The sequence below is a fragment of the Xyrauchen texanus genome, chromosome 18, assembly GCF_025860055.1.
Source record: "Xyrauchen texanus isolate HMW12.3.18 chromosome 18, RBS_HiC_50CHRs, whole genome shotgun sequence".
NCBI classification, from domain to species: domain Eukaryota; kingdom Metazoa; phylum Chordata; class Actinopteri; order Cypriniformes; family Catostomidae; genus Xyrauchen; species Xyrauchen texanus.
Window position 1 is genome coordinate 26,230,757 of NC_068293.1, and position 27,825 is coordinate 26,258,581.

The 27,825-nt window shown below is 38.8% G+C and overlaps 1 protein-coding gene across 1 annotated transcript in view; it reads left to right on the plus strand.

The window, feature by feature from the left end:
• Positions 1-19,485, plus strand: part of LOC127658986 (pleckstrin homology domain-containing family M member 3-like) — a 62,759-nt gene extending 43,274 nt beyond the window's left edge. Inside the window, exons 6-8 of the mRNA XM_052148580.1 lie at positions 1,604-1,667; positions 11,853-12,010; positions 16,510-19,485. Coding sequence (XP_052004540.1) covers positions 1,604-1,667; positions 11,853-12,010; positions 16,510-16,681 — 394 coding nt within the window. The 3' untranslated portion in view covers positions 16,682-19,485. The remainder of the gene's footprint in view (positions 1-1,603; positions 1,668-11,852; positions 12,011-16,509) is intronic.
• Positions 19,486-27,825: the final 8,340 nt, after the last annotated feature.

The window sequence follows — 27,825 nt, forward strand, 5'->3', positions numbered from 1 at the left end:
GAGAGCCCACAGTACTCTGATAGAACACGTTGGTCGCCCCGAGTCGGTGTGTGTGTTTTCTTCTGATATCATCTTGGAAGATATCTGAGCTTCTAAAGTGTTCCCTGATCTTGAAGAAGTATATCAGATGTTTGTGCACAATAATTAGATAACAGTGCCTTCCAGATGATGCACTAAATTACATGTTTGCTTACTGCATATCTACTTGGAACAGAATATGTGAGGGCTAATGTTCAGTAAGCTGGTCATTATTGCAAAATGAACCTTAACACAGTGATAAAGACCCCTACGCAAAGTAGTCTTGTATCATCTTGAAGGGGTTCTTTTTGCGATAATGAGCGGCTGACTGTACATTACCTCCTTATTACATGGCTCCATGCCAATGCCAGTGTGAAATAAATAAATGGACATGAAATATTGATTTGAGCTGAGATTATTTGAAAAGAAAGAGGACGGCTGAGTGCGACGAGACAAAGAACTAGCACAATGTAGGAAACTGGTGATGACAACAGTCAAATATACAGTTTAGCAGTAATTATACAAGCATACAGTAATTGACCACAAACAAATTGAGTATTCTAGGGAACGTTGTATTCAAAAATCTTTTTGCTTTACGATCAAGACCGGTGGAATTTGTATTCACACATTTTTTAAATAAAACGGCATCATTAACTCATTACAGAGACAATCCCATTGGTATAACCTGTGGTTTAGTGTCTTACTGATGGTCACAATGCAGATCGCTCGTGGCTCACTTTATGCCGAAATGGAACCAGCAACCTTCCTTCGATTACCAGCCCTGAGTCTTAACAGCTACATCACACACAAACTACTGCTGAGAGTCCACAGTATCTTTTTTTTCTCTCTCTCTCTCTTTCGTTCTATTATGATTTATTTTCTGTAATGTCAGATATCAGTCTTTCATTTCATTTCCTCCTCAACCGCCTGTCCTCTCTCACGGCCTGTTGCTTTCCCATCCCGTCTTTCTGGATGATTCTGTGGGGCCTTGAGTTTGAAATGTGACCAGGCATGGGTGAATGAGAGAGGGAGAGAGTGAGAGTAGGCTCATGGAAGGAGAGAGGTGAAGAGGGACATAATAGCCAGCCAGATGGAGAGAGAGAGAGAGAGAGAGAGAGAGAGCCACCCCACTTCACCCATAATAAGGGGTAGTGCTTTTAGTGATTTTACAGCCTTTTTTCAATTCAATTGAATTAATCCCTATTTCCGAGCAATTTGGGCACATGTAGTCATGGATACAGAGGCAGGATGGCTGGATACTAGCGTTCCCCCTGGATTTGTGTGCAATATGTGCGTGTGTGCAGGTTAATGCAGTTATTTTTATTTATTTGTCCCGATACCATTATTTTTTTGGAACAAGTACTAATACTTATAGAGAGTCCGATACCATTTTTTTATGTTTACGTAATTACATTCGTACATCAGATGTTATCGTTTTTTGGTAATGGAGTATGAGTACCAGTACATGAGCGCGGTATCAGACCCAATATCATATCAGGACATCCCTATTTTTATTTGATTTATGACTTAAGGTAATATTCATGTGCTTTTCATGCTAATGGTATTTTTCTGGCTGTTTGTGCAGAATCTTTCCAAGGGAATACCTGTTACAGCATGTACACCTCTACTCATTGGCAGACCTGCAGCAGGTAAGGTTATTTCTCTCCTCTCTTAAACATCTCTTTATACACAGCTATTCATGTAAGTAGGCCCACATGGAATATTCGCCTCTTTTTAAATTTTTGCACTGATTGTTGGGGGACAATCTAAGGAATGTATTTAAATATGTAAAATGGAGCTGATAATATGCTCTTATTGGTCAAATAAAATAATTACCAAATTAGCCAAAATGTCAAATAAACAAACATGCAGTTCTTCAAAATGACAGCTGTTCGTAGCTTTCTATGTAATTCTGCTGTCACAGATTCAATGCAGGCCTAAATATGTACATACTGTACAGTGGCCCCAAAAAATATTTAGTCACACTTAAAAATGTATGAAAGTAATTGAATTCGTTAGAGTGTCTAAACTTTTTGCGCCACTGAATATACAAACCTCATCCCAATTGAAACCCTGAAAAAAGCATGATCACTTTCACAAACATTTTTATAGGCACACACCTGTAGCACACATCATCACCATGCAGAGTATGTGTCTGCTCAGCCTCGCCAGGCAGTTGGAGTCGAGTGGCTGTGAGAGTGTCTGTGTGTGTGTTTTTCACACCCTTCTCTCAAAACCCTAACACATTATACAAAGCTTGAGCTACTATACATGTGTGCACACATTCAATAATAGATTTTGTAAATATTTTAGAACTATAAAATTATATATAATTTTACCTGCTTCAGTTGGCATCAGTCATTAACACATTGTAATGAACAATAAAAAAGATGGATACCTGTTTAGTTCTATGAAAACCTGGAATAGAGCAGTTTAATTTCTAAATTGGAAAAATAACCCCTGATACTATCTGCTTCCAATATCAGATTTATCAGAAAGTTGTCTATAATGTAAAAAAATGTTTTTATCTTGGATGATACAGATATTCTCACTATTATATTTAGCATTTTTACATGCTGCAATTAGGTCTAAAACTAAAAGAACCGTTAGCCATGGGTTTATATACAGAGATACAGGAAATAGTCCTCTCATCTTCCCATATGTCTTTTTCTCCCTCCCCTTCCCCATACTATTGTGCCCAAATTTTTGTCACACTTCTACTTCTTCGAAATGACCCCTGCCCTTATTTTTCTGTTGCTCTCAGAACATCTATTCTCCTGTCCCACATCCCCTCTCCCTTCTGTCTCCTGGTGGGAGGCTGGAGTCCCTTTACACACTCCCTCTCCACCCCAGTGTTCCCCCCACCCAGCTAACTAATTACTGCCATTCAGGGGCAACAGGCAGAAAAACAAAGCGTGACAGTCCTCCCTCTGCTTCCATTCCATTCTATTCTTCCCTAATATCCCATTGCTTGACACTGCTTTTCTGGCCTTGTTTTACATTTATTCATTCTCTTCATCTCTCTGAAGTTTGAAGTTTCATATTGAAGGTGCTTTATTGGCATTACAGATAATTGTGCAATTGTATTACCATTTTCAGCTTGGCTGTGTGCAATGAAAACAAAACAAATCATAGAGTAAAAATACAACCCCAATTCTGAAAAAGTTGGGACAGTATGAAAAAGGAGTGATTTTCAATTTATATTCACCCTTGCTATATTGAAAGCACTACAACTAAACATTATATTATGTTTTACCCTGTGAATTTTATATTTTCTTTGGAGTAATTTCAAATCAGATGATTGCAACACGCTCCAAAAAAGTTGAGACTAATAACAATTTGACGAGTTGAAATAACATGGCGATGTGAAACAGTAGATGTTAAACAGGTGAGGCAGTTGTGTCATAGTACTGTACAGTAGACTATATAAGGAACCTACAAAAACAGCCTAGTTCTTCAAGAGCAAGGTTCGTTCAAGACTTGTCAATTTGCCATCAGAAACTTAAGAAAATAATCCAGCACTTTGAGAACAATGTTTTTCAAATTGGAAGGATTTTGGCCATTTCACCATCTACAGTGCACAATATAGTTAAAAGATTAAAGGAATCTGGTAAAATCCCAGTGCGTAAAGAGCAAGATGAAAACCACTTCTGAATGCTCGTGATCTTTGATCCCTCAGACATCACTGTCTAAAAAAAAAACATAATTAATCTGTAATGATATCATGAACGTGGGTTAAGACTTTACTATGCAAAGCAGAAGCCCTACATCTACACTGTCCAGAAGCGCTGATGACTTCTCTGGTCTCGGTCTCATCTTAGATGTAAAGTAGAACAGTGGAACGGTGTATTTTGGTCAAAGCTGTCGTGTTTTCCGGACCAAAGAGGAAAAGGGCAATCCAAGCTGTTATTAGCATCATGTCCAAAAGCAAATGTCTCTATGGGCCAGAGATGAGTCAGTGCTCATGGCATGTGTAACTCACACATCTGTGAGAACACCTTGAATGCAGACAGACATGTACAAATTTTGGAGCAACATATGCTGCCATCCAGCACCGTCTTTTCCAGGGACATCCCTGCATTTTCCAGCAGGACAACTTTTAGCCACATATTGCCCGGATTTCAAATGCATGGCTGTGTAAGAAGAGAGTGTGGGTGTTTGTTTGGCCTTCCTGCAGTCCTGACCTGTCTCCAACTGAAAATGTGTGCCACATTATGAAGAACACCATATAGCAACAAAGACCCTGTACAATTATGCTGCTAAAGACCTACATAATGGATGAATGGGGTAAAATACCACTTTATCAAATTAACTTGTGTCTTCAGTGCCCAAATGCTTAAGTGTTATTAGAATGAATAATGATGTTTCACAGTGGAAAACTCTCTACTGTTCCAAGTAGTGGAGCGTTTTGTAATCATCTGATTTGAAATTACTGTACATTACTAAAATAAATGAACGTCACAGGGTAAACCATCATATAATGTGTAGTCGTAGTGCTTTCAATATAGCGAATCACAAATGTTTGTTTTTATTAGCATTTTGCATTCTGCCCTAACTTTTTCGGAATTGGGGTTGTACTATAAAATAGGATTTTAAAATAGGGTGTTCTGGGTGGTTGTTGCCACAATGTGCATACTTTCAGGGGTCTGATGAACAGTCTACCTTTCTCAGTATTGGTCCTTGTTTCATGAGTAGAATGTTAATGAGCACAGTCTAAAAACACTTAAAAAAAGGAATATTTGAAGTGTTTTGATGCAGTGTCAGATTAATTAGGAGAAATTCAGTTTGTCATGATAATTTGGCTCATTCTTACCTCTTTGAAGTTAAACACCACCACAGTGCTAAGTACTCACTGGTTCATAAATGGGCTTCGTACTTTGTCAGTAGTTTGTCCCTCATCTTGTGTACTTTTTTATTCATCGCTTTTGCTGCAAGGGCTTTATACTCTGCCCCACTGCCTCAGCCCCTCCTTCACTGCCTCTGTAAGGCCCAAATTTGAGGCATTTCCCATTCACGCCAGATTACTCACTCTTTCAGTTACTTAATTGGCTTACCTTGTTAAGGAGCCATTTTCTTTTAGTGTTGCTACTTAATGCCCGGTCCTCTGTGGCTCTGGAATGCTCTCCCTCTGTATCAAGATCATTGAATGCTGAACTATCTCCAGCAATACGGCAAACATTATTGACCAAAAACAAATGCCTCTCCCCTACTCCATTCTAACAATTAGCCCAGAGTTTTTGCCTGTCTATTTGAAATAAAATTACCCCATTGGACATATTTGTTTGCATTAGTCTTGACCAGAAACCACCTTTGTTTGGTAACTGCCTTTTGTTTGACATCACTAGTGGAAGAGTTCAAATTGTTTCCAAAAGTGCCCCAAGATGGCCCACAAGTAGAGTGCTATGTACATGCTAATTGTATTGGATGCATTGTACCAAAGGCAACGACTTTAGTCTTGCCAACAATCTCCAAATAACGAAAGGGTTCAAAGTAGGGATGGGCATTTTGGTCATTTTGTATACTCAAGTACTCAGACTAATTACTTGAGTACTTGTCGAGTACTTGAGGGGCAATGACATGTACATAACATATATAGCTATATATAATAATATGTCTGACAAAAGTCTTTGGCTGCTGCATTGCATCTTGTTGTTCCAGTGTATCATCTATTCATTATTATGGGCTGTTATAAAATAATGTGTTACAAAATGTACAAAAGATTGCATATTCAAAATATAATGCATCATATTTTGTCATTATGTGAAGATTCGCTGCCCAACTCAATAAAAGAATGTGCACAATGCACGTCTCTGTCTGTTCTTCCTTCAGGTTTCTGAAGCAATCTTAGTAAGCGCACACCAGTTTTTATAGCGACTGTCTGAACTGTCTATTTTCAAATCGAGTTTGGCTTAACAGGAGATGCCATAACATTGTGTTTTTAATATGCGTGTTAAGTTGAAGTTCAGTTTTGAAGATGCTGCATTCTGTTCCATTTTGTTGCGCTGTCTAGCAGTTTGAAACACTTGCAGTGCATTTAGTCAACTGCCTTGTGTGTGTGTGTGTGTGTGTGTGTGTGTGTGTGTGTGTGTGTGTGTGTGTCCTCAAATGTTCGCTCCAGTGGGGAAAGCCGTGATGCTCCGTATTGTTGTTGCTGTGATTAATTATGAAGCTTTCATTCAACACTGAGTCGGTATTTCCAACTTTCAAATGGGAAAAGTGCAACGGAATGACACGTCGGACTTCTATCTTGAAAACTCTTCTTATTTTTATTTATCCTCTTATTTTTTATAATATCCATTAACGAGTCAAAGTTCTTACATTAAAAGATAATAAAACTTGTTTAGCAAACGTTTTGCAGAGACAGGTAATCAAAACATGGTTAATTACACTAGTAATTTCGTTAACGATAGCACTGCAGCGTCGTATATAAGTTTGGTTGCTAAGAGACATCTCTGACAATCAATGTACCCCTCAAAATCACAATGTAATCAATCTCAAAATTAAAAATAAGCTCCCTCTTTGACACGTTTGTGTTTTTCAGGTAATTGTCATTGAATTTCAAATTAAATGAAAAGTCACATCATACATGATCACCATCGATCAACGTTTTCATGATCGATCATTGCTGCCTCGTCCAAGTACTCGAGTACTCGCGTCCATCCCTAGTTTAAAGGTGTATTCAGAAGCTTGTGGGGAACATTCACAGACACAGAGATGCATATTTTCACATGTATACCCCAACACCCTCAGAGGCACACCTGTGATGCTGTTAAGTTCTGTGATCCCCAAGTGAAGAAAAATCAGCAACAATCAGGTGCTTAAAATCAGAAGTTATAAATCTCAGTCTAGTGCTCGTCCTTGAGACAACAACCTTCAATATGTTCTTATATTACCAAATTTGATCACCCACATGTCCATCTGTATACAGGATGGACTTTCATGCCATTTCTTTCGTGACCACCTTTCACTCACACGATACACTGGCTGGCTGGCTCTCTCTTTCACTTCCTCGCACACGCTGGTGGTAATCCTGTTTTACGAGGCCCTGGCAGGGAGGGTGTTATCCAAACAGAGCTCACACTCTTTTTATCTGTATAATCTGGGCCCTTTCTCTGCCGTTTAATGGAACAGGCAAGGACATTAGGGCCAGGGCTGAGAAAGGGATGAAGAAGTAGGTGCTAAACTGTGGTTTTAGGGGATTAAGCAGTTGACGACAAAGCACATGCAAGACAGGAGCAAAAGATTTGGCTGACGTCACCCATACCCCCTGCAACAGCCACAAAGATGCTGTTTTAAGCCTTGTTTATACTTTCATCTGGCACCGTAGAGTGTGTTCGGTTGCATATCTCGGCAGCCCGAAGCATTTATACTTGATGCATACTGCGGTTGCGCTCTTTTATAAACAACAGACGGCAGTCCAGAAAAAATATCAGCTTTTCCAGCAAGAAAAAGTGGCGAAGAAGTGCTTTGCTGAACTTTACAGTTTACCTTATATATTTATCTCATATACAATGAACAAAACAAAAACACTTAAGAATCAGTAGTAGGGTTTTTACATTGTCTGTCTGTGGCTAAACTCAAGCACTTTTATTTTTTAAAGTTAAGATATTAGTGTTTTATGTTTTATAGACTAGTCAAGATAAGTTCTAAATTTAAAACAATTGTATGAACTCCAATTACATTACAACACACACTAATAATTGTCTTTATTATTATTTTACACAGTATAAAATAAACGAGTTATATATTAAGGAAACCAAACTTTTTATTGCATTGTTTAGAGCTTTTTATTCAGTGTATGAAAGGCAGTGGATAAATAGGCTTACTTGTCTTTCTGAACAATAACAACTGAGGAGCTGCAACAGGTAATTTCACAGGCACATCTGACCTGCCCCTATCCTCAATGCATTAAGGGAGTCTCTTGAAAGACTCATGGACAAAGTAAGCAGTGTCTGCTTCTGATTTATAATTTTTTTATTGATTCATTCATGGTAATGTTTAGGAGAGCATAATTGGTACTAGGGCTGGGCAATATATTGAATATTCATGATATATTTGTAATGAATTTGCTACCGATATAAAATTAGGAATATGTGATTACGCAATGATTTGACCATTTTTAAATTAGCCATTGAGTTTCCTAGAAACCTAGTTCCCTCTTTGTAACTCATGAGTATGAGAGTGATTAGATGTTTTAGCATCTCTGATTTAAACTTCAATGGTTCAAAACTAATTCAGTGGATCATTTGTCAACAGTCAAAAATGTCCCCATGTGGCATTTTTCATGTATAAAATATTTACTAAATAATATTGGTTGGTAAACATTTATGTTTATTATGATGTATTATTAGTTGTGGTTCATGAATGAAAATTATTAATTATCATTGTTCTTTGTGTTGATTTAGTGAAAAACAGTGCAGGGAAATATGCCTTGATTACTTGCAACACATGTTCCTGTGTTTTAGGTTTTACATTAAACATTTTAAATTTACTTGGTTGGTTGATTGAAATAATGGTCCTTATGTTTGTAAAAGACGCTTTAAATAATTTTAGAGCAAATACATGTATCGAGAAATGTATTGAGTATTGTCAAATGGCTGAAAAATATGATTATATGTCGCCCATCTCTATTTGGTACATGCATCCATATATTGTTATATTGCTATGTTTATATAAGATTACTGTAATTATTCTTGAATCAGTTGAAATTAAATGGCACAGATTCAGGTTCTCTCAAACACCTAGCTGTTCACATAAACGCACACTTTCACTACTTTGTCAATAACTCTCCTTAACAGCCCTCTAGTTCTCCACAGTCCCTCCCCATCAAGCCTGACATAACTGAACTGGCCATTTCTCAGTTTCCCAACTAAATTATTGAAATGCTTAATTTTTCACTCTGACACCATTGATCAAGGGAGGTATATATCATCTTTACCAAAGGACAGCAAGTGTGCTTGCCCCACTGCTTTGATTGGTGGCTTGCAGCGTTTCCTTAATGCCTTGCTATATTACTCTTCAGCATGGGAAAAGGCAGGGTATTGCCTCCAGGCTTCTATCAGCCTGGTCAGAGAAAAAAAAAGAGATGTCTGTACTGAAAACACCCTGATGGATGGATGGTGAAGGACTCTCTTGTTGCCCATACTGAGAAATCTCGCCAACAGTATCACCTCTGTGTTTATTGGGCAGTGACAGTAACTAGGTTATAGCATTGTGGGTCTGAGCCCTTCTGTATGCATCCCTTTGGTTTACACATTGCTTTGGTGGAATGCTATGAATGGTTCCACATCTTTCTAATACTGAAAAATAATCACATTAAACATTTTTGAAAATACATTTGAAAGTGTATGTAACACATTTGAGTGCACAGTATGTACTTGGATCAATTATTTGCACCCGTTATTAATGTGTTAAAGCAAGATATTAAACATTTTTACTAGTGTCTTTGATGTAAGAACAGTGTTTCTCAATCCTGGTAATAGAGAACAGTCGTGCCTAGAAGGGAACCCTCAGGGAAAGTCTTGCGACAGTCATGTTTTGCTACTACGGTTGGGGTTTAGGTAAGGTTAGGGTTAGGTTTAGAGGTAGGTGTAAAATGTTTGTCTCCAAATAAACACAGTAAACAGTGTGTGAATGCTGCATGCAACATTTGCTAGACTTTTCCCAGATCGAGGTTTCCCTTCTAGACAAAACCCTGGAAGACCCCAAAACTATATATTGTGAAGTTTCCCATATCTAACACACCTAATACTACTAATTAGCTAATTAAAAGAGACTCCAAGACTTAAAACGGATAAGTCAGATAAGGGAAACATCCCAAATGTGCAGTGATGGTGTCCTCCAGGAACAGGATTGAGAAATCTTGAACTAAACAATTCCTCCAGTCATAGCACCCATGGCCATAAAGGGTATCTTCCCTTTTCCCACACATACCTTCCCCTTTTCAACCCATTCTCCATATGTGTGTGAGTGTGTGCATCTTTCGTGGGAGACTGTGGTGGTCCTTCCTTTATTCTTTCTCCCCCAAAGCCCTCCCATCCCACACTCCCAAGCTCTCCTCTCTCGTCCACTGTCCCCTCTTCTCCTCCTCCATTCTTTGGCTGGCTCCTTGTGGAAGGGCTGAAGAATGCTGGCAGACCCTTTAATTGGTGTGCTGCAGTGCTGCCAGGTGTAGCCACTTGTCTCTGCTCCCTTGGTGAATATGCACTGGAGGTCTAGGCCCCTTCCCCTACCTCATTCAGCTGCCTACAATACACCTTCTTAAGTGCCCTGCTTTTAAAGACCATGCCGATTTTTAACTATTCTGGCCGATAAATGGCGTTCACATATTATTTTTTGCAAACAGTCTCCCAAAAGGAATTACCGCACCCTTGATCTGTAACCAACCCCCCACACTCTAAGCATTCATTCATTTTCATGTGGATTCCTGATGAGTTTTTTTCCTTAGCCCTCATTGAAGTCTGTTCTTTTTCTCCGTATGTGGCAACATCTCTAAACTCACCAGGGTGTGATCTGAGACGAAGATGTTTCTAATTGAGCAATCAACAACAGATGAAATGAGGGATTAGATATTTAAAAAAAAAATCTATTCTAGAATAAATCTTCTGGACTGATGAAAAGAATGTATAGTCCCTACCAGTTGGGTTCAAAAGTCTCCAAATATCTGTAAGACTAAGATTTTACACATCCTGTAAAGCGTCAATGTTGCTTTAGGGGGCTTACACACTTTTGCGTCACTATGATCAAGGATTGAGTCCATCAATAAATTAACGTATCCTCCCAATATTATATCATGAGGGATGCCAGCGGCTTGCAACATCCCTTCAAGATCTATAAAAAAGTCCCTGATCATCTGTGTTAGGTGTGTAATTATTAGCAAAAATCAACCTTTCCCCCTGAATTTCTGCTAAAACAATAATGACTCTTCCTAATTTATCTTTACTCTGTTTGAGGCGTTTGAATTGTAGATGTTTACTTATCAATGTAATGACTCTCCTGCTCTTACCTTGAGCCAGCACTAAAGAAAACATGCCCACCCCATATCTTCCCAAATGTTTAAGCTTCCTGTGGGGAAAGATGCATTTCTTGAAGAAACACTATATCATATTTCTTATGTTTAACAAAAGAAATAACCTTCCTCCTTTTAATCTCCAGAGGCCAAGGATTTTGAATTCTTTGAACAGTTAAGAATCAGGGTGTATCGAGTCTCACCGGTTTATGACACAAAAAGTATTAAAGATGGCAAAGTGCGCAGTGCTCGCCGTTCACACTTCCGAACCTCGAATGGTGCCACGTGACTCCATTGAAGTATTTGTCCAGTCAATTAAAATCTCATCCATGTAACTGTTAACAGGAGGATTACTGTCCATTTGATAATGGAGTTTATTTTAGCATGCACTGTTAGAATGTTTTCCTCTCATCTATGAGTTCATCTCATGAACACATTTGATCATACCCATGTGATAGTTGAATCAATAGGGTCACATTTTAAACTTTCACTATTCCCAAAGATGGGCCTGCACAGGATCTACACCTGCAAAATTCAGCAGAATGCTCTGCATATTTGCGCAGGATTCAAATAAGCATAATTTCAAATTTGTACACATCCCCTGCTCCTTGCATGTTTGTTTATTAAATACATGTGCTAATTGCATCAACTTCAGCTACAAATAAGTAAAGTACTCTCAACTCTGTTTTGCAAATTCTTTCATATTTATTTCCATCTAGCAGAATTAAGCAGATTCTGCCCCCAATCAGAGCAGAGATTTTAAAAAGATTGTAGATTCCATGTTTGCCGGTTTATGGATAACCCCACTTTTGCAACCTTGTTCTAGGTCATAGATGGAAAGCTTGCACCATTCCTCTCCAAGGTGATCAAGTTTGCCAGCTCTCATGTCTACAACTGCAGTCTGTGCCGAGAGAAGGGCTTCATCTGTGAGCTGTGCCACAATGGCAAGGTCATTTATCCATTCCAGGAGAATGCCACCAGAAGGTGAGATCTTTACTTCTTACTGTATTTAACTTCTAAAGGAAGAGATGCTGCATGCAGTGACCCCTAAATTTATTTGGACTCTTAAGCCCCACTTAAAATGTATGAATTTCAATGCTATAGATATTGTGATGGAGAGCCTGTGAATTGGTCTCCATCATGTAATTTTACTGTGTTCCATGGACTTATTGATTTACTCACCATTTTGCAATTTTAATGGGGTTTAATTGTGCAAAGGTTTTTATCCATCCTATTTATTGTATTCATTTATGTTGTCTTATGTATTTATGCAACAAAGATTTGTATTTAAAAATGGGGAGGTGAGGGATAATTTTGTTTAAAATAATGGTTTGTTCCAATATGCAAAATTAGGAAAATTGTGTATTTAGACCAGCCATCACTAGGGGAGTGGAAAAAAGATGGATGACAAGTGTTTTGAGCACATGGACAAGGTTATGCCAGCACTGCTTGAGTGCAAATATAATCTAGCCTCAATTGTTTAGGGAAGGGAGTAGGTACTGCTGTAAGTACCAAAAACAGGGTGCTTTTAAATAAAAGATCATTTTTGGAAAGCCATTCCTTCTCTCGTGTGTGATTCTGCTTGTGACCGCTCTGGTCCCTATCACAGATAGCAAAATATCAAACCAAGTAGGATCTGCAAAGCACCTGGTGCTAAGGTCATGTTTCGTGGATGTCTGAAGTCCACACTAGTCCCCTGGCAGAATAACCACAGGTAAAGATCATGTCAAACATTTTCTTCATTACAGATGATTGTGTTGGTAATCCCACAGCTCTCCAAAGTGTTCCATAGTGCCAGATGTCTTTCAAGCAGTACACAACTCTTTGCTGATAATTGTCCTGCCCCTGTCTTATGTTAGTCACACCCAGCGGCCACTGTGAGGTATGATGGAGCAGTGATAGGCCACCATGTGTAAGGGGACAGTTAATCCCTCTAGCTTCTCAACATATTTTAGTTTACTGCTTGCTGCCTGCTTACGACTGTAGCTGATAAACCACTCTGTGCTTCAAACCATCAGTGTGACTACAATCTCTTAGACTTCCCATTGAAGGAGAATGTAGTTACCAGAACAGACTCTGGTATTTAAATATTCAGTAGCTTCGCACCCAGTGTCATAAAACTCTGATAAAGCCTCAGAGATTATTGACCCTGTTTGCACCTAGTATTAAAATGTGTTTCGAAATATCCGTGTGGACAGCACTAAATATAGGTGTAAACCGAGTATTGTGATAAATGTTTTGGGTTCAGATCACGAAAACAACATAACCTCTAAAAAAAACGCAATTCGAATCCATCCTGAATGTTTCCCAGACAGCAGCGAAGCACCAACCCTGACCTGGCAAGGGTTCAAACTTTGTCAGTTGCAAGCGCTTTAAAGGGAAATTTAAAAAGATTGGAACATTTTAAAAAGCAAATACATACACAAGCATGAGTACTTCACAGACCTCCTTAAAGTGTCTGAAATCAACATGCAGGGATGCAGATGACAAGCACGCACATCTGAAGCTCAGTTGATACAGGTACTCTACTAAATTAACAGAGAATTCTGTTTGAAATGTTGCTGTTCTTTTGTGCTTTCTTTGTCTTTTCTGATTTTGTTGCGCTTTTAAAGGGATAGTTCACCCAAAAATGAAAATTCTCTCATCATTTACTCACCCTCATGCTATCCCAGATGTATATGTGTGGCATGGGGGGCATGGTCGTGTGTCGGTCTGCGGGAGAGAGAGAGAGCGGTAAGGCTTGTCACCTGGTTTGTAATTATCTCTAACACCTGTGTCTTGTTGTAGTGATACGGAGAGAGACATTTAAAAGGGACCCCAAGTGTTGAGTGAGGGAGAGAGAGTGGATCCAGAGAGCTCCACATGCGGAGTGTGTTATTGTTTATGTATATTTACGTTTCTACGGCGGTGACCGTCGTATGTTCAGCATAAAAATTAAACAGCTGATTTCAAACCTGCTTCGCTGTCTCCTGACTCCTCCATTGCTTAACGGACGTGTTCACAATATGACTTTCTTTCTTCTGCTGAACACAAATGAAGATTTTTGGAAGAATATTTCAGCTCTGTTGGTCCATTCAACGCAAGTTAATGGTGACCAGAACTCCCAAAATGACTTAAAGGCATCATAAAAGTAATCCATACAACTCTAGTTGTAAAATCCATGTCTTCAGAAGTGTGATAATAGGTGTGGGTGAGAAACAGATTCATATTTATTTGTTTTGTTTACTGCAAATCTCTACCTTTGACCAGCTCCAACAGTAGGTGGCTGATATTGAAAGGGAAAGTCACTTCCACACCAGAATGTGGAAGTGAAAGTGTAGATTTACATTAAAAAAGGACTTAAGTGTTGATCTGTTTCTCACCCACACCCATCATATCACTTCAGAAGATATGGATTTAACTACTGGGGCCGTATTGATTACATTTATGCTGCCTTCATGTCCTTTTTCGACCTTCTGTTCTGAGTTCTGGTCACCATTCACTTGCATTGTCTGAGATATTCTTCTAAAAATCTTTGTTTGGGTTCTGCAAAAGAAAGTCATACACATGTGGTATGGCATGAGTGGGAGTAAATGATGAGAGAATTACATTTGTTTTGGTGAACAATCCCTTTGATATCACGCAGTAACTCACTGACATAGTGATTAATGTATGTTGCCATCAAATCAGAGACCCTTCCCTGGAAATCTGAACACTCAGAAACATCACTCATTTTATTTAAATGGCCAGGTGTAAAAAGCAGTGTCTCGTTTGACCACATGTAATCGATCTGATCACCCAAGGTGCACGGAATCTTTAGTAAGGGCATTCAATTCAAGTCGTGTTAAGTTTGAGATTAATTAAATAATGATAATGAAGTGTAGGACTGCTGACCAGTGGCAAAAACATAAAAGATTAAGTCCATAAAGTATATGTAATATACGTAAAGTTATAATTTTAATTATTGAAGATTTGTATTGAGGTCAGGGTTGCATTTCCTATGAGTTTTAAATCCAGACTCTATTTTAGTGTGAAAGAGAGGCGTAAAGGGCACTGCTACAGAAATATACCGCTGTCTGGTGTTTTATATGTATACAGTATATGCAGATATATTCTGCTACCAGTGTCATCGACATCAATTGCAGAACCCAACACTTACAGTACACATATCACTTTTTTTTCTTTTAAAACTGAATGCATTAATGTTTTAACAAAGAAAAATTTGATTATTAGATCATTTTTATAAATTTTATAGCACTTATTATGAGGCACATTTTAAAGCAGAAAAGCATTGTTTGTTTATTTATTTTTATCTTTTAACAGCCCTACTATTCGTGTAACTTGATTCAGTGATAGACCTGGTCACATCTGTCTAGACAATTTGAGTCTGCGGTGTCTGTTAGTCCAGCTGGATCCAGGTGTTAAACAAACTAAACAGGATACACAGTGAAGCAGTTAATCTAAAGTTTTGGGTGTGTTTTTGTGCATTTGATGATGTTTCTGTTACAATACATGCTCAGTATGGCACTAGCATGCAGTCATATGAGCAGAAGGTGTCTCCACGCCCCACTGTAAATTAATAAATTCCACAACCCACCACCACTACCACACCTCTCTGATGAGAAAATACACCATTGGCTTTTGGATCTTTACCGTCAGAAAGTATTGTTTATTTATAGAGGCTGTGGTGTCAACTAGTATTGTTTAGTTTTTTAGCGTGCTTTAGGTCATGTTGGGCTTGCCTATAATTAGTAGAAGTTTTCAGTTCTGATGGTCTGTTTATATACAATAGAGTTTGGAAGTTCTCTACAAAGAGGAAATCACATTGCACCTCATTCATTAAAGATGAACAGAATGCATTTCTGTGGAAATAATTAGTAAAATTATTGTTACGTATATCATCACATTCAGTGCATCAATTTATGCGAGAATGGATTTATGAACGATTCACACAAATTTGTTCGGCTCATTTTCAAGGCCTTTTAAGTGCAATGAATTTCTAAAATTCTTATCAAGAATAAGGCCTTTTTTAATTACTGGTTTTAGGCAAAGTTTAGACCATTTTAGCAATAAACCACCAAGAGTATCTTTGGTTTATATGGCCCAGCCTCTATGCCTGCAGTGATCTTGGGATTTATTCTTGGCTTGGAAGCCAAAAATCTTGAGCCACTGGACAACTACTGTCCATGCTGGTACATTGCAAGAAGAAAACAGAACTTCTAATTGTCCTAGTAAATGATGAGTTTTATATTCCTTCTGAAGAAGTTTAGAAAGTTTATTAACTTTCTATTTGTCCTTCATCAAATAGCTCTTATTGTATTCTAAAATATATTGTATTCTTGAACATCAGGATCCAGATGGAAATATACTTGAGTGACTTTTGAGGCATATGTCTCGATCGATTGCCCAATCTCTGGTCATGTTTTTTATACTCAAAACAAACACAAGGATGAGCTGACCTCACAAAAGTACATACTGTAAGTTCTTCTATTTTTTGACTGTAGGTGCGAGGGCTGCGGAGCTGTCTTCCACGCCGCGTGCCGGATGCGAGCCCAGCCATGCCCACGATGTGTGCGCAGAGAACTGCATAAGAAACCAGCGTCATTCTGGAGGAGGCACTGCCCTCACGACAGTCCTGATGATGAGGTGCTGGGCTGCTTTGAGCTGGACACCTGAGACTGTTTATGAAGAGCCTTGCAGCTCTCCAAAGAGCCAAGCTGCATGGGAGAGCCCACTGCACTAATAACATCCAAGTGCTGCTGTATTCAAGATAGACAAGCTTCTGTGATCCCCGGTGGGAGTGCTCTCTGTTTGTTGAAAACAGAAGCAGAGGAGTTTTTGTTTTTTACTTTCTCCCTTACCTGAGAGAGATGGGCACCGAGACAATAATGCTCCCGAAGAGCAGAGGCTTCATAATGATACCAATTTACCCTTCCCTTTCATCTACCAAATGACAGCCAGGGCCAACCGACAAATGCAGAAACAGAACGGTCACACACTTGCACATAAACACGCTTTCACTGACAGATGTAAAATAATGCACTCACTGGCAGACACAATTCAAGAGCGATGATTCAAACCAATTTATGGATACAAATAGAGCTACTAATCCATTAATGGTTCTGCAAAAATGGTGGTCTGGTTGCTACATTTGGTTTCCCTCCATGATGTAGTTAACCTCCGATGCCTTGGTGCATAAAGAGTGAACAAATCAAACATCCTTAAAATTGAAATATATTTTGCTTATCTACCTGGGTTTGGTACATCTGCTTCCTTACATAAACCACAAATTCTCGTTCACATGATATCATTATTTCACTTTTAAAGTTATGAAGGAAAGAGTAACCACTGATGTGAAGGGTCAGCTGGTCATGACTGGGTGCTATTATTTTTTACTTAATTTCAGTATTGTTTTGTTTTTTCAGGTCGCTTGTGCTTTTGGGTCATCATATGTTGCCATATATGTATTTGACATTCACCTTTGCAAATGGGGGTGTAGTGTGAAGGAAGATTGGCATTTGTTTTCCCCTTCCAGCTGGAGTTGAAGAGTTGCGCGGGTGTTTATCAACACTCAGTGGCACTACCTATAAGAAGCCGAACCATGCTGTTCTGTTCATGCTAACTGCTTGGGCTATGATTACAAAGTATCCTTGGCCACCAAGCCCCAAAATTACAGTCCTGAGTTCTCGGGCTTTGATTAGCATTGTAAGGTCTTTTTAACAAGGAATGTAAAGAAAACATGCTGTGGATGAGCTAATAATTCATGTTGTCTAACCGACCTCTGCTCTGGATCCGTCTCTCTGGGTTTGCGTTTATAGTAAGTTTCCTCGCTACTTGAACTTCGAATTGGCAATAAAATCCCTTGTTTTGCTTTTAATGCCTTATTTGACTTCACGTTCTTTGGACAAACCTGTAATGCAAAAAAGAAATACTGACCACCAAATCCTTCACCCTCATTGTAAACCTACTTAGCTGAGTGATGTTTCTAGGCTTTCTTTTATATATTTTTTTGTCTGTTTATGCATACAGTAGGAGATTATGAAAATTGGCATTCCACTGGACACCTAACCAGCAAACTGAAGCTTCAGATATAAACAACCTTCAGCTTCATTCTGTTTCTGTTGATATAAAGTGTATTCATCGGTTTTCTACAGTAGGTGTTACCCCTTGTACTGGACTTGAACAATATGGTAAGCGTTCTGACTGAAGCTAAATGCTTGATATTTGACACCATGAGGAAACGTCTTCTGAGATGTAGTCTTTTACAGACCAACACTTTTTCATTTATCGAATGAAGTGGGAGTACGTCAGCTTCAAAGTAAATATGATTTGATAACATGTTACATATACTATAGTAAGAAAATGTTCATTTCAAAAGAGTTTATGTTTTACGTTTACATTTGAACAAAGAATACAAAAAAGTTTACTTTGAAATGAGATTCAGTGTTTGTTTACGTCTAGTTGTTGTTTGATAGGAGGGTGTGAATTAATGGATGGTTGTGTTCAGCTGCTTAACATTTGATCCTATTTATTGAATCTGTATCTCTCTGCTTGCCTTAAATTTAAAGCCAATGCTTTGGCCTGTTGGTGTTCACTTATTAATAAACTATAATCATTCAGTTTGTAGGAGAAAAATGTTTCCGTATTTAATCTAATCAGAATATCAGGCTATAGAATATATCATAATATAATTACTTATATGTTGGTTTGTTATTTACCTTACTAAAAAATGGAATTGCCCCTGACTGTGGGTCCTGGAATCTGGTGATCTCTTGTTTTCCCATAAGAGATCTCACCATTTCTCCATTTAAGCTTGAAGTAAGCCAAATACACCTTGTTTTACAGTTTCCTCAGAAAAACTGTGATTCTGTAGAAAGTAATGGTGTATTTGGGATCTATTAGCTTTGAAAGTTAGATGTATTACATGAAATGGTTAATATGACTTGGGTTGTTCACACTGCTCTGATGCTACTTTGAAATCAGAGATTCTGAACACATGGAGACATGATTAATGAAATAAAAAGGGATCTGGTTTTTTTTTTTCAGTCAAATCGGTCTTTTATTTTCATATACATGTTGAAGGTGTATGTTCCTTTTTCAGCCATCATGTTGATCTCGCTATATTAACATATCAGTTTTCTGTTTCTGAAATATTTATTGTATTTATATTCTTTACCTCAATTTAAGTGTTTCTATTATTTTCTGGAGTTGCCTGTGCTCTTTTTTGTATTTTGCAAACTCTTCACTACAGACCACCTCTTATGCAACCACAGACATTTGTGCTTTATTGCTGGTGTGGGTTCCTTTTTTTTGTTTGTTTTTTTACAACTGATGCCAATAAAGTAAATGACTTAACACATTCTAACCTGTACTGATTATATTTATTTATTTATTTTAGAATTTTTCGAAATAATTAACATTCTGCTTGAAATAGTTTTCTGATCAGAACCCAAGGTGAGCCTCAGACTGGCAGCCGTGGAACAACTGTATCCTCGTAGTGTTCCCTTTTGGATCATGGTGCACCAGAGTAGATCCAAGCATTGACCCACAAGCTAATACCAAATTAAAAACCACATGCTTGTATCTGGTTCTGTCTGGAGTTGCACCAAAAACCACTGGACCTGTTGCAGACCACAGCATGAGGCTTCTAATTTTTTGCTAAGCACGTATAAACATTTGAAATTCTGTCTAGTGATATCATGGCTCTACTGAAAATAGTTACCATGGCAGTATTTTCTTCAAGGGATTTTAAATGTTTGTCTAACATACACTACCAGACAAAAGTTTGAACACACGACAGCATTTGTGGAATAATATTGATTACCTCAAAATTATATTGACTTGCCCCTCATTTTCTTTAAAAAAAAAAAAGAGCAAAGATCGGGCCTGGGTAGCTCAGCGAGTAAAGATGCTGACTACCGTTCATGGAGTCGCAAGTTCGAATCCAGGGTGTGCCGAGTGACTCCAGCCAGGTCTCCTAAGCAACCAAATTGGCCCAGTTGCTAGGGTGGGTAGAGTCACATGGGGTAACCTCCTCGTGGTCGCTATAATGTGGTTCACTCTGAGCGGGGCATTTGGTGAGGTGCCACGGAGAATAGCGTGATGCCTCCACAATTGGCTCCATTCACTTCCATTGTAAGTTCCTCACTGTAACCTTGATTTTTGCTTTTATTTTTAAATAAAAGGACGGACGAATCCAAATACATTTTTGTGGTAATCAATATTATGCCACAAATGCTGCTGATTGAGTTTAATTTGTATTGAACCCAGAATAATACTTTAAAAGAAGAGTTTTGATTGAACTTTTTGTTTTGGCCGCTACATAATTCCCATATTTCCATTTAATTAATAGAGTAGCACTGACGTATCATCCAAACATCTGCATCAGTCGATAAAAGCAATTATCGGATATCGGCTGATTATTTACAAACAGTCGATGATTGTCAGAGCTGTGGTGCAGTGGGCTTTGCAGATGCTCAGGAATTGAGGCCCTTTCCTACCTGGGTCATGTCCCGTTTATCCTCTCTCAACCCTACTTTATTGAGTACACTCTACTCTACTATAAATAAAGGCAAAAATCTCAAAACAAAATTCTAAAAAAAAACCAACCAAAAAAAACATGATGATCAGGACCAATTATTTCCAGTCAAAGGGGTGCGGAAAAACCCATCAGACAATTTGCCTACAAGTTGTGCTGTTTGTGTCAAAGAAAATGTCTCTTGTGTGGGGTAGAGTTGCTTAATGGTGGTATTTTTCTAGTTTTATATGTGTAGGGAGCCAGGCTAGTTTCATAAATTTTCACAAACCTTCCTAAATTCTTGCCTGAGTGATGTCTCGGTTAAGCTAATGGCCGGCCACCCCAGGCGCTTCCTCCCCAGTTTACTTTTTCAACACTTCCCTCATGTTTTTTTTCCTTCTCCCCTCCCTTTTTCTTCTCTTGAAAGAGAACAGTAATTTGTCCTGGCCTTAGAGAGCTCTAAAGCCGTTTTCTGACAGAGAATAATCCACCAGGATCTAGCCACTGCCGATGGGCTGGAACATGCCAAGTCTTCCTCTTTTGTGTGTGTGTTTTTGTACTGATGTGTTTGTTCGCTAACTCTTAAAGCTGATGACTTTTGGGTTGTCGAGCATCAGCTTAAAATCGAGGCGTCCTGCTGATCCCAAACTCCATTACGGTCTTAATGTGTGACAGCTCAACACTGAAGATTCCTTTAAAACGTGTGTTTTCACACAGATTTGAACTTGCTGCTTCCTTGTTTGGAACTGTGAAGATTTTTTTGTGTCAAGGGGATGTTTTTGAGGATATGCAGGGATTTGTTTTTTTTTTTTATCACACACAATGAACAATAGTTGAATTGTGGAGAAGTCTAAGTCTACCTCAAATGAAAAAAGCTGCTTTTTATTCCAAGTTTATTGAATATCAAATCAGAACTTTTTTATTTTCGTCATTATAAAAATCGTAAAAAGATATAAAGAAAAATCAAACTTCAGTGGCTTTTTCCTGTCCTGACAAGCTCAACACTTCATTCTTGTTCCACTGTCCTCACAGTATGACTCTCCATGTCCCTATGCACCTAACATGAACTCACAGAAGGGGTGGGAGTGTATATTTGGTAGTTGTGGTATGCATATGAGGTTAGCTGTTATTTTAGCGAGACCGTGTGAATGTGTGTGTGAGCTGCGTGTGCACGGTCTGACTCATTTGCCTGTGATTTGTATTGAGGAGTGGGCAAATTGAACCTGAGTGTTTGTCGTGCTTAATTGTCGTTGCCAATTAGTGCATTGTTGAAAGCCACAATGGCTCCACTGTTGCGAGGGGAACGCTCTCCTTTGTGCTACTCCAGTGGCCCACAGGCCAGTCAAGACTCATTTAGGGCTCTGACAACAAGGGGCCAGAAATGCCGTCAGAAAAAGACAACAAAAGGGTGGTTTAAGGAGAAAAAGAAGACAGCAGAATGGAGGCAGGAGGAGTGGAGACAACAGTAACATGGGATGGAACACTAGGGTCGGGTTCTTGTATAAAGAGGTTAGAATTTCTGCTTCAACTGCCCCCCCACACACAACCCCAGTCCACATTTACAAAAGAACAGCAGTCTTCTAACGTCCACCTGCTGCACTAACATGGGGGAGTAGCTGCTGTTACAGCTGACCTGAGATCAAAACTGAGAAATAACAAGCCTCGACTTCAGCCTATATCAGATGGAATATGTGTGCATGGATGTGCTTCTTTTCAATTTCCACTTTTTCATGCTCATTTATTTCATGCTTGCTATGTTCCTCATTTGTAAGTCACTCTGGATGAAAGCGTTTGCTAAATGACAAAATGTAAAATGGAGGATCTGCTTGATATACTGGTGTTACACAAGTTTCGCCCTCAAGCTCAATGCTTAGCAATCAGAGATAATTTACACCAGTGGTTCTCAATCGCAACTGGTGGGACATAACCCAAAATATTAGCTGCTATTCTTTTCTGGTTGGGAGGCAGACAGCATAGAAAAAAAAAACATGCTAAATGCAAATAATAAAAATGCAACTGACCATATAATTGATAATAGTTAAAGGATACCAAAATATATGGACTTATCAACTTTTAAAAGGAAGGAGAAAACATTGTGTCAAATGCTTCTGTTACTTGTAATGTGGTTAATACTAATAAAGTATTTGACCCAGTATTTGTTACATATTTTAGGCTTGTTAATCACACTTATGCTGTTGTTTTTGCATTTACAAAAGAGCATTCATTGTATAATTTCCTATGCAGCATGTTGTTAATAATTTTTCATTTTGTTGGGTCTGTGCAGTTCATAGTTAATCTCAATGTTATCTCAACTTTTTTGTATAATATATTGTACAATAAATAATTTTGTTGTTGTGTTGGATCAGCACTTGATATCAAATGTAAAACCAGTTGAGAACCACAGGTTTATATTATAGAGACATATAGCCACAAAATAGTACACTGGGCCACTGAATGTACTCTCAAAATATATAACACACACACACTTGTATGAATGTTATTGCATTAGATTTGTGTGCCATTTAAAAGAAAAAAGAAAGACGGTATACACATTTCAAGTAAAATGGTCCCCAAGGAGATGTTTAGATGTGTGAACTTAAGGGCAACACAAGTTTGTTAAAAGTTATTTCATTTTTTTAATTGCAAATGTAACAGGAGCCAGCTGGTACGTAACAGCTGTGCGGTATGTGTTCTGCCTCCCATGCTGGCTGGTGGCGGTTCCAATCCAGCTTAGAGCATGTTGAGCAGGACCAGTTAAACTGGTGCCGTGACCCGGATGGGAGTGAGGTTGTGAGGGGATGAGTATAGCGAGAGCCAGCTGGTACATAATAGCTGTGCAGTATGTATAAAACCTCAATGCCTGGCATCAAGAGGCACACTAGCGACTGATGCTAGAGGCTGTAGCCTTTAGCCTCCTCGTTAGCGTGCCCGCCTCGTATGTCGGCTGACACCAGTTAGAATCTCGCTTGGAGTGGGTCGAGCAGGACCGATTAAACTTGTGCCATGACCCGGATGTGAGTGAGGTTTTGGGGGGGTGAGTGTAGCGAGAACCAGCTGGTAAATAATAGCTGTGCAGTATGTGTAAAACCTCACTCCTTGTCATCAAGAGCCACACTAGCGACTGATGATAGAGGCTGTAGTCTTTAGCCTCCTCGTTAGGCTGCTTCCTATGCTGGCTGACACCAGTTCGAATCCTGCTTGGAGAGGGTCAAGCCGAACTGGATAAACAATCTTGAATTTTAATCTGTATTTTACTATTTTAACATTAAATTGCTAATATAACCAACAAAATCAATTCCAATTCCATATCCGTCCCTATTGGCATAATGGTCCTAAAATACAACAGCAGTGTCTCATTTCATGTAATCTTCTTGCGACAGAGATAGGAAATGGAAGGCAAATGAAGATGGAAAAAATTACATTTGGTGAGATTACATCACATGTTGTGATGGTGTATAAATTGTCATCCATCCATGCGCATACATGGAGTTGAAAAACAGATAAAGACATGCACCCAGACACATGTTCAGGCATGAAAAGAAAGGTAGGAGGTTGTGGAGAAAACAAAAAGAGGAAAAACCAACAGTCATATGTTCTCATACCCAGAAGATATCACAAAACACAACAGAAGGCTGTGTGCCACACCTCATATCAACATAATTTGATGGAGTCACTCCACAATGACATCAACACTCTTACTGCTCAACTAAAATAACTCCAAGCTCCCTTATCTGGACTGAGGGCCATTTTAAATCACGTAATATTGTAATATTTTAATACCTCTACTGTATGTAAGATGCAACAGGGAAGCTATAATTTATATATATATATATATACCTATACACACTCACCTAAAGGATTATTAGGAACACCTGTTCAATTTCTCATTAATGCAATTTTCTAATCAACCAATCACATGGCAGTTGCTTCAATGCATTTAGGGGTGTGGTCCTGGTCAAGACAATCTCCTGAACTCCAAACTGAATGTCAGAATGGGAAAGAAAGGTGATTTAAGCAATTTTGAGTGTGGCATGGTTGTTGGTGCCAGACGGGCCGGTCTGAGTATTTCACAATCTGCTCAGTTACTGGGATTTTCACGCACAAACATTTCTAGGGTTTACAAAGAATGGTGTGAAAAGGGAAAAACATCCAGTATGCGGCAGTCCTGTGGGCGAAAATGCCTTGTTGATGCTAGAGGTCAGAGGAGAATGGGCCGACTGATTCAAGCTGATAGAAGAGCAACTTTGCCTGAAATAACCACTTGTTACAACCGAGGTATGCAGCAAAGCATTTGTGAAGCCACAACAAGCACAACCTTGAGACGGATGGGCTACAACAGCAGAAGACCCCACCGGGTACCACTCATCTCCACTACAAATATAAAACAGAGGCTACAATTTGCAAGAGCTCACCAAAATTGGACAGTTGAAGACTGGAAAAAATGTTGCCTGGTCTGATGAGTCTCGATTTCTGTTGAGACATTCAGATGGTAGAGTCAGAATTTCACGTAAACAGAATGAGAACATGGATCCATCATGCCTTGTTACCACTGTGCAGGCTGGTGTTGGTGGTGTAATGGTGTGAGGGATGTTTTCTTGGCACACTTTAGGCCCCTTAGTGCCGATTGGGCATCGTTTAAATGCCACGGCCTACCTGAGCATTGTTTCTGACCATGTCCATCCCTTTATGGCCACCATGTACCCATCCTCTGATGGCTACTTCCAGCAGGATAATGCACCATGTCACAAAGCTCGAATCATTTCAAATTGGTTTCTTGAACATGACAATGAGTTCACTGTACTAAAATGGCCCCCACAGTCACCAGATCTCAACCCAATACAGCATCTTTGGGATGTGGTGGAACGGGAGCTTCGTGCCCTGGATGTGCATCCCACAAATCTCCATCAACTGCAAGATGCTATCCTATCAATATGGGCCAACATTTCTAAAGAATGCTTTCAGCACCTTGTTGAATCAATGCCACGTAGAATTAAGGCAGTTCTGAAGGCGAAAGGGGGTCAAACACAGTATTAGTATGGTGTTCCTAATAATCCTTTAGGTGAGTGTATATAAATATTAGTTACTTTGAATACATACTGAACCATGCATACTAGTAATTTCTTGTAAATTACTATAATATACCGTAAGTATAATGTACTCTGTTTCCATAAGCACATTATATTGATAGGAGATCAGAGACTGAAATATTGTGTCTGGCATTTGTGTTCCTCGGAATAAAGAAAAAAAGTTGTACATGTTTGGAACAAGAAGAAGATAGGTGAATTTTTTTTGGGTGAACTATCCCTTAAAGGTGCGGTGGAGTTAATGTGTGACAATGTGCATTGATAACCAGTGAAAGAGCAGGTGCACAAATGGCTGGTGAGACTGATTTGGTTGCCATAGTGTTTAAGACACAATCAAACATCTCAAGCGTAACACAGAAAACATAATGCAAACAGCCATTTGTGGCTGCGTGCTTCTCAGTGATTGATTTCCAGGTAAGTTTTTGGCATGTAGACTTGTATACTCACTGCTATTCAGACTTTCTATTAGCCCATGTAATCTGAGCTTTATATGGGCATTAGAAATACCTGACAGAGCTGCCCGATCAGTCACTTGCACTTTTAAATATACACATACTGACACACACCCTAGAGACCTTTGGACTTATAGAATGCTGTGAGATTACGGAATACTAAACCAACAATGAGAAAGAGAGTGCCAACCCTTAAGAATGCCAAAATCGATCAGTTGATCTGTCTGAGTGCACAGAACACTTTGTATTGTGGCAATACTAATGTGTAGTTGATATGCTGTTTTAAGAGGAAAGACTGACACTTAACTTATTGCCTAACAATTTCACTGTACTGTATCAATTGTAACTTATGCTTGGCCATACATTTATGGTACATACAGAGTCCCACAAAAGAATTTGGGCACTTGAATATCTTTGAATGCGATCACAAAATATCACACCAAGTGCCATATGTAAACAAATGATGCTAGAGCTGTTCTAATTACTAACTACATTTTCTGAGCTATTTTTGCGATGACTTCTAACTGGTCCCACATGGTCATTTTTGGAGGATGTATGAGATAATTTACCCTGAAGTTCACACAGGTGTCCTAGCAGAGTAATCACTCATCACATTAACTATAGATATGGATAATTAATGTTTGATAACTGAAAGTGTCCAAATATTTCTTGTCTTCAGCATATCTATTTTTTTATCATTTAAATCTAAACAGAGAGAGAGAGAGAGAGAGAATTACAATTAACTAAATACTGTATACTTTTGTATATACATTAAGCTATTCAATTTCAGCAGTGCCATCCACAGCACCATGTGTGATTCCAAACCTGCAATCAAAAAGCTTTACAATAGTTGTAGGCTCATGCTTACACAAATCGAACTAACAAAAATATGCGAACGACCTCTGAAATCTGAACTAGAGTGAGCATCATAGGACTACATATGAACAGAGTAACAGTGTGGCAAGGACCTCTGGGTGTCTTTGTCTAATGGAGGCATGAGTGATTAAGCTTGCGTTAGGAGTCATTATCTGAGTGTTTGCACAGCTCCGTCTATCATGAATGGGACCTGAGGGTAAACACAATAGTATAGGATATACTTGCTCAAGTTAAAAGACTCTGTCAAAATGTATTTTCCTAGTGTCACACACACACACACACACGCAAAGAGCCATTCACTTCCAACAAATCTCAAATGACTAATTTAAACATCCTCTGTACAGTTCCTAGGACTGTACAAAGAGTAACATGTGGCATCTCACCAGTGCGCTTTAACTACAGTTTTGTGTGTGGTGATCTGTTAAGCCATTAATTCTAAATTGCATGTAACAATCAACTTTATAAACTAATTTTAGGGGTTGATTGCATCAGATATTGTAACTTTTAAACCATGTCCTCGTTCAAGACTAAGAGTGGTAAAAATATAAATTTCACACAAGGAAATAACACCTGTTACACAGAATTGCATTCATAGACAGACAGACAAGCAGATAGATAGATAGATAGATAGATAGATAGATAGATAGATAGACAGACATACAGACAGATGCAGACTATATACAATACATACAGCAGAGGTAAATACAGTATGATTCCAAGCACATACGTACATGAGGTAATGGATGAGGCAGTTTTTTTCCACAAAGATGATTGTCAGTGGCCCCTAGTGAAAAGGGGTTGGGCCTGAAAGTTGTGGGCGTGTCATCGCGGGTGGAGTATTTTCACTCCACTGAACCTCTACGGACTGAGTAATTACTGGCTCCACAACCC